Source organism: Polypterus senegalus, chromosome 12 (genome assembly GCF_016835505.1).
Source record: "Polypterus senegalus isolate Bchr_013 chromosome 12, ASM1683550v1, whole genome shotgun sequence".
In the NCBI taxonomy this organism is placed as follows: Eukaryota; Metazoa; Chordata; class Cladistia; order Polypteriformes; family Polypteridae; genus Polypterus; species Polypterus senegalus.
In genome coordinates, this window is record NC_053165.1 from 142713763 (window position 1) to 142729109 (window position 15347).

Sequence of the window (15347 nt, forward strand, 5' to 3'; positions counted from 1 at the left end):
TTTTGCACCCCCTGTGGCTGGGTTAAGCAAGATTTTATATGTAATTTGGAAAAAATATGAATAAAATGCTATCCCTAAACCCATTCTCAAAAAATAAACTTTTCCCTTGCCCTCTAACCGTGTGTACACCAATGAGGGACTGTTCATCAGTTCTCTGGCGCCCCCTCTCTGTGATATACTCTCGTTATACGACTGTCGTCTTGGTTGTTACCATTCTTGTAACGTTCCTTTTGAGAAAGATGCCCTCCACTGTGCTACAGCAAATCTTTACAAAGTTTATTTCTGTGAGATTTCTATAGGATATCTTACGTTAATCTGTTATGTTCTGTAATGTACCTAGTTGGTTCATGAAGTTAATAGCGTTATCCTCCCATTCATCCGTTTTCCAAACCCGCCTTATCCTTTGTGTAAAATAAAAAATTGGGTTAATGGCTACAGAAGAATAAAGGCTATTTTTTCATCGCCTTCCAGAATTGCTAAGGTATGTATAAAGCATCAGTGACACAGAAAGCACCATCTCCGAGCCGTAAGGTCTGAAGACGAAATCGGGCGGGCTATCGACTCTCACGAGAAGCTCCTTCAACACCTAACAGAGCTGTCGCGCGCGCGTGTGAACGCGCAGCACTCTGTAGGGATAGAGACGCGCCTGCTCCCGCCCCGCCTTACGCACCCGCCAGCCTGCTCTGTGCTCTCCTGTCAGCCTACCTGCACGATTGCCAAACGAGCTGCTGTACGAGAGCTCCATCCACAGGCTGGCTTGGTAAACACGTGATGTTGAAGCGCCCTGCCTCTTTGGGGCCGGGGATCGGACTTGACTGAATTTCATTGCGGCAGAAAGTTGGCAGACGCTCTGCGGGTAGAGCATGGGGTATGCATGACAGTGTATTTGTGGGAATGCACAACATGCACCGCGGAGCCGGGGATGTGGTCATTGGCACTTGACGGTAAGTTAGCTGTTTGCGGGGCCGACAGTTTGCTTCGTGCTATTGCGTCGATGTAGGCCTCGAGTCCTCGGACTAGCCTAGTCGCAACTGCAGCGACACGTCAGGCTGTTTTGGGTAGGGCCTTTTCCATTCGGAGATTGGCAGGTCTCCCCGGTTAGTTTGCATAGCAGACCAGTGTGACGACTGGAAATGCTCAAATAAAAAAATAGGGGAGCCGCAGCTTCGGCGCTGAAAAGGAGCCATCCTCTTGCACCCTCCTTTCATTTGGCAGGGCGGGGAAAAGAAAGCACAATGACCAGCTTGGCGCTATAAAATGTAAGGACGAACACTAGGGGGTAATTCGGCATTCACATTTTCTCAGCCGATATTGTGAAAGGAAGCACTGCAGCAACCGAACGTGACACCAAGCACCTTTCTTTTCGGGAGACATCGGTGACAGCAGAGGGGCTCTGGAGGAAAACGGCACCTACGCCGAACGTTATCAAGTACCGCGTGATCTGCTGGCTACAGGAGCCTTAAATACAAAAGCAACAGGAAAACAATGTTAAGTATCAGGGGAGATGGTTTAGGAGGGGCTACCTTGGCGTGTGAAGTTATTGGTTTAACAAAGAAAGTGTACAAGAGTGCACATGTCACAGGCTTCCTCCTGTGTCATTCGTACACAGAACCTGCTAGACGTTAAAAAGCAGGCAAATAATCTGCTTCATTCGTCCCATCGTTGACATCTTCAGGGCTCCCAGCAGCACAGGAAAGCTCCACTGCACACAAAGGAGAAGGTGGGCGCAGCCTTATTAACGGTTGGCCAGTCATATCACTCTGCCTAGATATTATCCATTCGTTTTATTACACAATTTCACATTTCTTTTACCTCAACTTTGTGGATCTGCACAGTTTTTAAAAGCAACTGTCATCATTCCTCCATTGGCGCCATGTCAGAAGCTTATCACTGCAGTCTGTCTCCTCTCGCCTTTATTTTATTGATCTCACTGCTTTAACAATTCTCTCATGTCCCGTTTTGTACAGCGATTGCCTTAATGGGGAGAGAGAAAAGTAAGCCATCAACTTATTATAGACCGTTTAAGTTCATGTTCTGTTTACACCTTACATTAAGATACACATTTCTGGAAGACCCATAGGAAGCTATACCCCAACAGGTTTACTGTACAGTGACACCCATATTTGCTTTTCCACACAGAGATGAAACTCAGCATTTTTTGTGGCATTGTACTACTGTTGTGCTGCTGTTAGGCAAAAAATCATAACTTAATGTTGACATTTTTGCATCCAGTTAAAGTTTATTAAGACTTACACTGTAAGGAAAAGCAGTGCAAAGCATGCTAATAATAAATAATAAAACACACAATCTTATAAGTACATGCAAGCAGTAAATATAGGCCTTGTCAGTCATGCTTTTTATGGTATCCATTGTAGTGATGTAGTACTTGTGTTATAGTGTCACTAGCCAAGTTTATTACTTGATGGTAATTAATGCTAGTTTAAAAGTTTTAATCATGTTAAGTCCAATAGGTTTAAAAATGAATGAATCATTCTTGCTTTAGTTAGTAGAGATATTTGGTTATTCAGGCTGGGGAGCATGCACTGGTACAGTGCGTTGCTGCACCCACCACATGATGGAACAGCTGGGGATCCTGATTGGTAACCCCCCAGGCAGACACGTGGTCCAGCCCCACTTTCTGGAAATGACCATCTATCTGCTGCAGCCAGGTGCTACGTGGGTGTCCCCTTGGTCTGGTCCAGCCACTCAGGTCCTCAGTAATGAGGATCCTGTGAGGTGGTTCACCCTCAGGGAATCGGGGAATGGTTATTAAGAAGGAAAATTTTAGAAGCTGCAGTTCATACACAGTATCAGGGCCAAATGCTAAAATTATTGGGAAAGCTCATACCCTGCTGTCTTTATACAATTTTTTTATATTATTTTTTTAATTGTGTGATTAAAGTTATGCACTGTATACATTTCCTGATACTAAGCCTAGTCACCCAGAGATAATGTAAGTGAGTGTGGTATATGTTTTCCCCATAAGTTCATGGGCTGTTCTGTGCATAGTCCAAATATGGTTTAGGTTTATTGGCCACTCCAATGTATATAAATAAATGTGACTTACAATTGAAGGGCACCTGCTGTCCCATGTAACTGTTGGTTGGATTCATCTGGTTTAAAAATTAGTAGGTGGATCAATGGTTTGTAATTCACAGAGTTGTTTTATATATTTATTTGCAGCAGACAAACAAAACTGAAGATATGCTGCTTATCTAGCTGTGCTATTAGGATGGGATGCTAATCAGCTGTTGATATATGAGGTGTGACAGAAAAGTAATGAGACTGGCAACACTGCAAGCGATCCAGCAACGCTGCGCTGTTGTCCTTGATAGAGCACGTGTATCGGTACCCTCCGATAGCTCAGTGCGAGTTTCAACTCCTTCCGTTAACTACGTGATTTTTGTGACTGCTATTAGCAAAGTTGTGTTTTTGGTTGTGCGTCACGCCAAATGGAACAGCGGAATTTGGAGCAACGTTGTGCCATTAAACGGCAAGTGTGACGTTTGAAAAGTTAAAACAGGCCTATGGGGAACATTCTTTATCCCGAGCTCAAGTTTTTTGCTGGCACAAATCATTTTTGGAAGGCAGAAAACACGTAGAAGATGAACACCGTTCAGGGAGGACTTCAACTTCGAAAACCAATGAAAACATCGAACGTGTCAACAATCTTGTGAGATCAGACCGTCATTTATCATTAAGAATGTTGAGTGAACAATTTGAACAGGTTTACCGTTCATCAAATTTTGACTGAACATTTGCACATGCGAAAGGTCTGTGCCAAAATGGTGCTGAAAAACTGCCCTCTCCGTAACAGAATTTTTGACCTCAAAAGGCATTCCTGTGGTTCCCTAGCCCCCTTATTCACCTGACCTCAGTCCGTGTGACTTTTTCCTAAACTGAAAAATGTCCTCAAAGGACGTCATTTCGGGACTTTAGAAAACATCCAAAACAGTGTAACGGACATGCTGAAGACCATACCGGTTGAAGACTTCCAGCGCTGCTACCAACAGTGGGAACAGTCTCCATTGGTGTGTAGCTGCCCAAGGGAACCACTTTGAAGGGGATAACATTGATGTTTGAAAAAAATAAAAACTTTGGTAAATAAAAAATCAGTCTCATTACTTTTCTGCCACACCAAAAGAGCTGAGGCTCTTTTTTTCCCCTCATTTTTAATAATGGGTATGTAGCATACAGAAATGACTTACAGCTTGCTTTGTATCTCCCCTATAAGCACAGTTTTTACATCATTCGGATGATGCAGTATCAGGTAGTGTATGGATCAGGGATTGAGAAAAAGAATGAGAAACTTTAATTTATATGTGCCTTTTCATGTGTTTGTGGATATGTTTAGTTAATCTGGTAGAATACCATGCAGTAGCAACTATAATAGCCTAGATCTTTGTGACTTGCGCAGAGCTGTTCTAGTAGTTCACTCATTCTATTCTAGGTTTTCCTGATCTTTCTCACTAGTTTTTGAGAATCACTTTTAATGACTAGTGCTAACTATGTGTACTGTGAATACCATAAAATTTTGTTTTTAATTTTCACCTGGATATAGATTTGTGTCTGTCATTTGACTAATGCAAGGTGTTAAGAATGTTGGTAATGGTCTAAGATTGTTTTCCAAAGTTCATGTGGTTTCAGCATTAATTCTAACCAACTTTTACTTTTTTAGTTGAACACTTGTTTTTCAATTAAACATGCTTTTATTTCTGAGTTTTTTACCACTTTTGTGCAATTCCAGAAATTATTAACTTGTGTTGTTTAAATTTTATGAAATTAAAGCAAGTTTTTCTTGCTCATGGTTGAATTAGTTTATCTTGTTTTTTTGAGATTTTCTAGTTAGTTTGTTAATGTTCTAGTTATTTAAACCTTTGCCAAAAATGAGCACAGAGGCAAGTATAACACAAACATAGCTGGTTTCCTTTAATATTCAGTGTCATTTGCAATTGCGTCAATTCCATTTTTTAAATTGTCACTGTTTTGACACAAGAGCAAACCTCCTTGAATTACAAAGAAGAATATGACAATTGTCTTTTAATCATTTAACATTATGGAAAAAATTAAAATATTCCTAAATTTGTTATGAATATCCTTCCACCCATCCATTTTCCAACCTGCTGATTCCGAACACAGGGTCACGGGGGTCTGCTGGAGCCAATCCCAGCCAAAACCGGGCACAAGGCAGGAACCAATCCCGGGCAGGGTGCCAACCCACTGCAGTGTTATGAATATGTCATACTGAAATATCTCTCTTTTTTTTTTCTTTATATTCTTTATTTCACCGTATACAATTTCTTGTATTAGGAATTTGTTAGTTTTTGCGTACCCTTTGGAGTCCGAGCATAGGGTCAGCCATTGTACAGTGCCCCTGGAGCAATTGCAGGCTAAGGGCTTTGCTCAAGGGCCCAGCAAAGTAGAATCCCTTGTGGCAGTAACAGGGATTTGAACTGGCACCCTTCCGGATACTAGTGCAGATCCTTCGCCTCAGAGCCACCACTCTGCCCTTAAGTGAAGGCTGCTAATAAAAGTGTAAGATCAGCTAACAAAAAAAAAAAAGGAATTACATTTATTCCTCTTTACCACACTTTCATTTGAGACCTGTGTAATATAGAAATATTGCAAATAAAAATAAAACATAATACAATGTTGCCACTTGACTCGCCAATTTTCTTCATCCTGTTTGTTCAATCTGCTTGTGTTAGAAACCTATGCCTAGAGTGTAAAAGCGGTCTGCTTGAATTTTTAGTTTTATGTTAGATTTGATTATTAATGTGCTATTTAATTTAGTCCTAAATAGTAGAGGATTTACTTTGGGGATGCATTACATAATGTCTGAAAGTATTTGCAAATATGGAGTAAGCAGACCTGCATATGTCACACTTGTACAGTAGAAGTGATACAAGCTTGTCATAGTTTTTACCTTTATTTGGCCAAACCTATAACATAGACACTTAAGCTTTAAAGATGACAATATTTTAATAATGTTTTCTTTGTTTTTTATATAGTGCAAGTCTCACTCCTTGTTTTCTCTTTCTAAAGGACTGATGGAACCCAAGTAATCAGCTATGGCCTTGATGATTCCCCCAGTGAAGTTAAAATGGCTAGAGCATCTCAACAGCTCTTGGATCACAGAAGACAGTGAATCTATTGCCACCCGAGAAGGGGTTTCTGTTTTGTATGCCAAGCTTATTGCCAATAAGGAGGTGGTATTGCTGCCCCAACAGGTGCTTTGCCTAAAGGGACCTCAACTGCCAGACTTTGAACGCGAGTCCCTTTCTAGCGATGAGCAAGAACATTACTTGGATGCTCTGCTTAGTAGCCAGCTGGCACTGGCGAAGATGGTATGCTCAGACTCCCCATTTGCATCTGCCCTCCGTAAGCGACTGCTGGTATTGCAGCGCATTTTTTATGCACTTTCCAACAAATACCATGACAAGGGAAAAGTAAAGCAGCAGCAGCATTCACCAGAGAATAACTCTGGCTCCACTGATAGCCACTCGGTTAGTGAACGGCCAAGGTCCAGCACAGATGCACTAATTGAAATGGGTGTCAGGACTGGTCTTAGCTTACTGTTTGCCCTGTTACGGCAGAGTTGGCTGATGCCTCCTCCTGCACCTGGACTTAGCTTGTGTAATGATGTCATTCACACAGCTATTGATGTCATAAGCTCTTTACCACCATTATCATTAGCTAATGAAAGCAAAATTCCGCCTATGGGTTTGGATTGCTTGTCACAAGTGACATCATTCCTTAAAGGAGTAACTATGCCTAATTCAGGTGCTGATATATTGGGACGACGGCTTGCTTCTGAACTTTTGCTTGGCTTGGCTGCACAAAGAGGTTCACTTCGATACCTTCTTGAGTGGATAGAAATGGCCTTAGCTGCAGCAGCAGTAGTCAGCACAATAACCCTTCATAATCAAGAGGGGTTAATTGGCTATGATTACTTCATGAATGTATTAATGCAAATGCGACGCTCATTGGTAAGTAACCCTAAGTTCATGTCAGTTTCTAAAGTAACTGTTAAGTCTTTGTTGGTTTATCCTTATGATTCTTCCGCATCTGAATATGTGCTACTTCAACTGGCAACTTGAAATTTTGTATGAGCAAAAAAGATGTAATTTTTGTCCTCACTGAATATCATTCATGTTGTAATACAACAGAGTACAGTCATAAGTGACAGCATCTATAGCTTGTATCATTACAGCACTTTGACTTACTGTAGATGGACAGAACTTTATTTTTCGCCAGGGGGAAATTATTTTTTTTTCCCCAGTAGCTCAGTGAATAACTCTCCTGTGGGAGCAGGTGGTCTTCTACCAGTCGGGACCGAAAACAGTCATTATGCTGGCATTTATAATAAGGAATATGTTTATTTACAACAATCCTTAAAAAGTCTACTGTTAATATGTATAGTTGCAAATGTTGTAAAACAATCATATCAAAAAGCAAAATAAGTCCATAAGAATGATTTACAAAATCAAAAAGAAATGGGAAAAATAAATCCCCAACAAAAATAATTAGGCTGTTACCTGAGTTCAAATAATGCTCCGTCCAAAGGTTAACTGCCCAAAACAGAAGTAATCACAATAAGATGGCTCTGTGACAGCTACAAACAAAACTCCGCTGACGCTCAAAAATCGAGCTCTTTTGCCAACTAGATGGGTGTTTCAAAAAGCTCCAATGAGTCAGTAGGGCTTTGAGCCACTCAGCCTTTCCCCAGCTGTCAGACATTTAGTTCTCTCCTGCTTTTTCTGCTACTACTGCTCCCATAAACCAGATCAAATGACCCCTACCAACTAACTACTGGGAGATGGACTAACGTGGCTACACACAAACACTAATCAAACCACTAAATAACTTAACATTGATAGAAGTTAATACTTTCCCTAAATCCATGACACCCTTTTGTGGTCCCCCATTTGCCTTTGAATGTGAAATCAGAAACAAATGTAAACCAGAGTGGACACCCCTGCAGCAACTTTTGGCTAACGCTGTCAGAATGTGCATGCGTTGAGCTAAAGCACCATGTTTAAACACTTGATGCCAGCTTTGTGCTGACAGGAAACCAGTGACACACTCATACAGACATTCCAAGGTAAGTGGCTAACAGCGTATTTATAATGTTACATGCACTAGCTTGTGCATAGCCAAAAAAAAGTCATTCAGCTGCAGGCAAAGCGCATGTTGTTCAGAGCAAGTGGCTCAGCGTCATATATATACACACACACACACACACAACTTCTAACTTTCAGAGTCGCAATGCAGCATTATGCAAGAGTATTGTCTTTGATATGAAGGAGCCCCAGTAGTGTTTCCTGACACACTTCTGCTACTACCTCCAGGGGGTCTAGTTTGTGTCCTGTAACTGTGACTGCCCTTTTAATTAGCTTGTTGATTAAGTGAGTCTCTCTTGAAGTTATGATTCCATGCAGCACACCATAGCAATTCACTGTTTGCATGAACTGGGTGTTGGATACCAACTTTGCCAACGGTGCTGTGACCTTTGCGATGTCAGTGGAGGCTCTGATTGGGGCTCTTGAGAGACTGAGCAAGGAGTCCAAATGTCTGGGCTTTGCAAATATCCAGGATAAAAACTAAGATCTAGGCCTTTAATGACATTTTGGGCACATCCAACAACAGTGTGTCTTTCTGTGGAGAGAATGTAGACCTCGCCAAGAGGTTGGTTTACTTTGGCAGCAACATTCATGTCTCTGGTGGCTCTTCCTATGAATTCAGTCAACGGATTGGAAGAGCACTTAGGGTCATGAGGTAGCTGGAAATGGGTGTATTGTGCTCCTGATAGCTCTGCAAAAGGATAAAGGTCCAAGTCTTTGGAGCCCTGGTGCTTCCTATTTTGCTGTATGTTTGTGAGACATGGATACTATCTAGTGACCTGAGATGAAGACTGGACTCCTTTGGTACTGTCTATTCAGAGATCCTTGGGTACCGCTCGTTTGACTTTGTGCTGAACGAGAGGTTGCTCATGGAGGTTTAAATGAGGCACATTACCTGCATTGTGAGGGAGCATCTATCACAGAACTGTGGCCATGTGGCACAATTCACAGAGGGTGATCTGACTCACAGGATCCTGACTGTTGAGGACCCGAGTGGCTGGACCAGGCCAAGGGTACCCCCAGGGAACATCTTGCTGTGGCAGATAGATGGTAATTTCCAGGGGATGGAACTGGACTGCATGTCTGCCTTGGGGCGGAGGTTGCCAACCAGGATCCCAAGCTGTTTCTTCGTGTGGTTGGTGCAGCAACGCACTGTCCAAGTGCATGCTCCCCAACCTGATCTGACACCATAGCGTTAAATCATGCTAGCCATCTCATAGTTGTAGAAAGTGTGAAAGATACTGTATCACTGCCCTCATTAAAGGAACACAGTCACCAAAGAAAAAAGTGCCTGCTCTACCTTTTCTTAAATAATTCCTCTGTTTTATGAGACCGGTCCAACCAGTCATTAATATGAACCCCCCAGTACTTGTAAGTTCCTGTCAAAATGCAGGAAGCTTGTTATGATGCTTTGTGGGTATGCCTAGTCATGTCATTTGACATCCTCAAGGTGACAAGATCCACCAGCTGTATTCATTCAGTGTGACATGGTATCTGAATGAAAGTTGTGTAGTAATCCACTGATCTTAAATGAGGAGGAAGCAAATGGTGTATTTGTCTAAACTTTTAACTAGCATATCCATATGTACTATACAGTGAAGAAAATTCACGAAAGATGAAGTACTGTACTTGAGGTTTTGCTTTCTGTTGATGTTAGAAATTCTTTTGGTCCTCTGCAGCTTGACCAAGGGCTTCAGTTTTGGCAGAATCAGTTACTGTATAGCTGAGCCACTTACCTAAATATACAGTGTGACTAAAGTTAGGGTTCATTTATAAGTCTTGGCATATGCTCTTCCTCTGTTAAAGGGTGGAAATTCTAGTGATTTAAGTTAATTTACTTCAATTTCAAATTTCCTTGATTAAATGTGCTAAGAGCTGATATGTTTCCAGCTTGGTTCAATTTTAATTCAAGGTAGTATTTTAAACAATCATCAAAGTTTTTCATACCTAGGACCAACAGTCACTTGTTAGCACATGTTTATGCTACTGTTGCCAAATTTACTGGATTGTTTTTCAAGACCCCCAGCTACAGGCATTGGTCTGTAGTTTTCAAAAGTCTTTTAAAAATGAGTGCTTAAAGGTGTACATTTTATTTTCAGATAGAAGTAATGGGGCACTTTCAGTTTCTATGGATTCAAGCATTAATAAAGGAAGTATTGAATGGTCATATAATACATTGGCTGATGAAATACTAGCATCACATTATGAGTCTTTAAAATATGTATGCAAAAATAATGGCATATTTATTAGAATAGGTGCAGATTGTTTTCAAAAATTATTTTCAAAATCTTATTTATTTTTTTAACTTTTTTTGCAGACTCTAACAGATTTTACCTGATGTTCCCAACTGATCATTTCTGATTTGCTTCATACTTGTTAAAAATAATGACACTCAATGAGTATACAAAATTTTATATCCATTAGTTTCTGAGATAATGGAGGCTTTAAAAAGGGGCTAGGGCAACTTTGGCCCTACTCTATCTCAACTCTAAACCACATTAGATCTTTCACATTTTGATAGGTAGTCCTTGTGTTATATTGTAGTTCTTTGGGAACTTGTTGCCTAAAAAATTAAAATTTCTGGTTTACGAGGCATTAAAAATACGGAAAAATATGTCACCCCGATATTTCAAATGCGTATTGCCCATGTATGACAAAGTCTACCATAAAAAGAATTATAGCACTGGAAAGAGAGCATGGTTTGATTAATAAATGCACAATTTACTAATTAATTAATAAATGTCTGGCAGTGAGTAGTGAGAAGATAATGGAGTATCAAAAGAGAATGAGTTTAGAGCAAGTAGGGTTGGCTCTTGTTTTCTAATGTTTGGTTTTAACCAGGATTACAGTTCAAGCAGTAGAACATCTTAAGATAAAACACAACTGCATATGAAAAGACTATTTGGTACATGGAGTGCCTGCAATGTGTCCTCCCACCTCCTCATCAAAACCGGTCTCTGCTAAGCAAAGTTTCAATTCCTGTTTGCTGTTCCATTGCATTCAGTGTGAGCAGTGTAGCAGCAAGTGCAAAGTGATATCACCTGCAGTGACTTCCCTTCTTGCAAAACACACTTTTGCCTACTTAACTTGCACTCTAAAAATACTAGTACTTTGTCATTAGTCTGATAAATACACAAGCCAATAATTCACATCACACCAGAAATGAGATCTCTATGTAACATAAGCCCTCATATGTTCCTTTCATATAGTCTTCACTACTGAAACCTTGCAAGCAAAAATAAAACATGCAGCTATCATGGTTTTCTTTTGTGTGAATTATTCAGTTTTACAGGTAATTTAATTTTAATTTTGTATCTTTGTTTAGGAGGGGAGTTGAGTTTCCTTATTACAATATGGATTTTTAACATTTAGCACATTTGTTTTGCATAACATTTATAAATATGTTATCCTGGTGAACTTTGAATATATTAAGAATATTTTAAGTTAAATGTACAATTATTTAACTTTGTGAGTAAAGGTTTGTTATTTGATAATAAAATATCAAATAATGAATTTAAAATGGCAATATTTATAATGCCAACTTTTAATCGGGAGAAGTTACTTTACTGATATTACTTCACTTTCACTGTTTTATTTGGTTTGAAAGTGAAATTAAAAGTTTCACTGGTTTTTGGAATGGCTCTGTTTCCACTGAAATAATCGGTGACCTCCTGAGAGTTTTATACCCCCAACCCAACCCCCGTCTTACAGATTATTACCCGGTGCAAAGTGCCAATCTCTACCACAGACAAGGAAGGATTCCAGAAATTGTTAGGTACACTTAATGCAAAATTATCCACTTTTTTCAGACTGTTACAGACAAACAAAGCATGCATATGCAATACAAGTACATAATTTGGAGCCATTGTAAATCATAAAACAATATATGTATAATATGCACATGTATTATGATCATTGACTATAATGATAATGATAACCAGTCATTGATTTTGTGTTACTTGACCAGCCAATCCCGATTTTTTTTTTTTCCCCCCTCCTTTACTCTTTCAAAAAAATTTTACACACTAAGCTCCTGCATAACCAGATGCATAGAAGTCTTATGTTCTATATTAAAAATGCATTTTTATAATTAAACTATAGTGCTAACTGTTAAAAAAAAAAAATTAACAAAGTGAAATCATTACTGGGCTATTGTTCATAGACCATACAAATAAATACAATTTCCTTAAAATACATACTAATAAAATATGTACAAAAATACTTATCCATAATACATACCCCAAGAATTTTTTGTATATAATAGAGTTGAGACAAGACTTTTTCAGAGACGAAACGAGACATCTTCAGAGAGGGAATTTCACGTCCCACGAGACAAGACTTTGCACCAAGAGATGAACTGAAAACCTAACCGGTCCAAGTGGGGGCAGAAATAAAAGACAAACAGTAGAAGAAGAAAAGACAAAGAGTAGAAGTGAAAGTAGAATGTCATAAAGAGGTTTAAAAGCTTTGGCGCAATACACATGCAGAGCAGGTTAGAGCTTATGAAAGTACTAAAATTCGAAAGTCTCAAAAAAACTGATAGTAAAGTTCACATTAGCGCTAACAAATGGAAATTATTACTCGGTGAAATAACTGAACAGCGAAAAGAGGTCGAATATATGGACATAGGGGATGTGACAGAGCTACTACAAGTTTAATTTCAAAGAAACCACAATTCAATCAGGTTTATATTTATGATCATGGAGAAGAGATGTAATATAAAATTGAAAGAGTTAAACAATAGGACGTATTAGAAATTCTACAGCCAATAATGGATACAAATCAATACATCCAAAAGTATCGCACTTTACACAAAACATCTGAATAACACGGACAAAGAAGTTTTCTTGGATTTCTATATGAATCCGAAACATCACACTTGCATATATAATAAACCAACATGTGGCAAATTGTCAGCGATAATAATTTCGAAAGATGGAGATGTCAAAGACAGAGTTGATATTCATGTTCATCCAAAATCACAGCACAATTCGTCGCAAGCAGCAGGTCCAGGAAATGACTAGCACATAGGGCCCACACTGGGGTTGGCGAGCAAAGCGAGTAGGGGGCAGAGCGCTCTAGTGGCATAAAAGAAAAGAAAATGCTTCTCATAATTACAGGCTGTAATATTATTTGATTTTTTTTCTGTAATGTGCCTGTCTGAAATAAGGCTTATTAAAGAAGTAGTATTCACAATTTCTCTAACAAAAAAAGTGATATATATACTAGTGCTGGGCAATATGAGCAAAATTCTTTATCACGGTATTTTTCAAAATTATACCGGTTTCATGGTATTCAACGGAATTTTTTTCACATTCATGAGTGGACGTTAACCACATTTTCCACTGCAATTTCTGCCGTAGACTGGCTAAGAATAACCTATTCCACTGACATGAGAATTGTACATTGTGTAAAAATACATTTTAATATGCAGGTTTTCATGGCCCCATAAAGTGATAGTTTTCAAGGGGGTGGCACAAATGAAGAGAAGGAATCACACTGCATGAAAATTGCAGTCAAAATATAGAACCTTTTTATTGAAAAAATTTTGCAAACAACTTAAACTATAATTTTGACAATATATTTTCAACCATTCAAAAAGGCATTTAGACTTAGTAAAATATCCAGAGGTGCTTGTCAAAAGTTGTATTGCACTGAACATGTCTTAGAAAACGAATAAATAGTAAATATTTTTTGTAAACCAACTACACTTTCTGTTAATGTTAACAATCTCTGTCTACTGACACGTTAAAGTGACTTTTTAAACAACTTTATCATCACTAAACTGCATAATATTTAAACTAATAAATAATAACAATAAAATAAATAATAGTGCAACTTCCAGTAATAATACCATTACTTCAAGACTTCAAGCCCAGGTACATTACACAGTATTCACCAAATAAAAATAAAATAAAACAAGTGCAACTTGGTGATGGCATCTTTACCATCTGAACCATCATTAAGGCAAATTGCATTAATATGGACCTTACTTCAAGCTAAGCTATATACATAAATAATAAAACTGCAACTTGCATTTATAATGCTATTACACAGTACCCAGGTACATTACACAGTATTCACAAGTATTGGGAAAAAAAATAAAAGTGCAACTTGGCTTGCAGTATTATCAGGTAGTACATAAACTATATTCACACATTTGAACATAATGAACAAGGTACTTACTTAAATCTTAGCCATTATAAATTCTGGGCAAGAAAACCAGACGGTCAACAGCATCTGGTTTGAGTGCTGCCCTGTGGCATGTGACAATGTTCCCACAAGTGCTGAAAGCTCTTTCAGATGGAGAATTGGTAGCAGGGATACACAAATATCGTCGGGCTAGCTCGGCAAATGCTTCTATAAGTGATGTCTGACTCGCATGTCCTCTAGGTTTTCCAGTTTTACCTGAGGACGTGGAGGGTGCCAATCTTAGTTCCATACATTCATGCTACTCCAAAGCATGTTTGCGGCTAAGGTGGTGCAGCAAATTGCTCGTTTTGCCGCCTCTGGCGACAACTTTAGCTTGACAGCATTTGCAGTAAACTGTTGTTTGGTCCACATCCGACCTTTTGAAACCAAAGTATATCCAGACAACAGACAGCTTATTTTTTTGGCAAAAGTTCTTTTGTGTCATCATGTTCAACTTTATCGTCTGCTACAGCTTCAGTTTCAGAATGTTCTCTGTCCATTTTCACCACTCAATACCTCCACTAACGCATGTACTCTGTTGCATGCGTGTTTAACGGTGTAGCAGTGAAAAAGCGCCCACCCAACAATTTCCTGCTGTGCAATGTTCTGAACATTGTTTAGGCTATTTAAACCGGTGTTGCGGTATAAGAAAAATCCATATCATAACAAAAATAAAAAACAGTTTTCGGTATGAACCAGTATACCTCTCAGCACTAATATATACAAACACATACTCACTCTGACACGGAAAGACCAAAGCAGCACCAAGTAATATACTGAACTGAATATTTGACCCTTGTTTTACGAGTCTAAAGTCAGGTGCATATTCACTGAAACTTTTTTCAAACAATTTTACAGCTCTGATCAGTGACAAATATGATACTTTCTTATCTACCACATACCTGGGACTCCTACTCCTTGCGATTTCATCTTATATCCCATGTTTGGGTGGTGTCTTTGAATGTTTAGAAATAATAGCATCTAAGTCGGTTGGCTATTCACACAACTATACAACTGTAATCTGTGAGAGTT

The 15347-nt window shown here is 39.1% G+C and overlaps 1 protein-coding gene across 7 annotated transcripts in view; it reads left to right on the plus strand.

Moving 5' to 3' along the window:
- Positions 1 to 768: 768 nt before the first annotated feature.
- The window catches only part of herc1 (HECT and RLD domain containing E3 ubiquitin protein ligase family member 1), a 144138-nt gene continuing 129559 nt past the window's right edge, over positions 769 to 15347 (plus strand). For all 7 annotated transcript variants that reach the window (XM_039773671.1, XM_039773672.1, XM_039773675.1 and 4 more), the window contains exons 1-2: positions 769 to 944; positions 6046 to 6989. In XM_039773671.1, coding sequence (XP_039629605.1) covers positions 6072 to 6989 — 918 coding nt within the window. In that variant the 5' untranslated portion in view covers positions 769 to 944; positions 6046 to 6071. The remainder of the gene's footprint in view (positions 945 to 6045; positions 6990 to 15347) is intronic.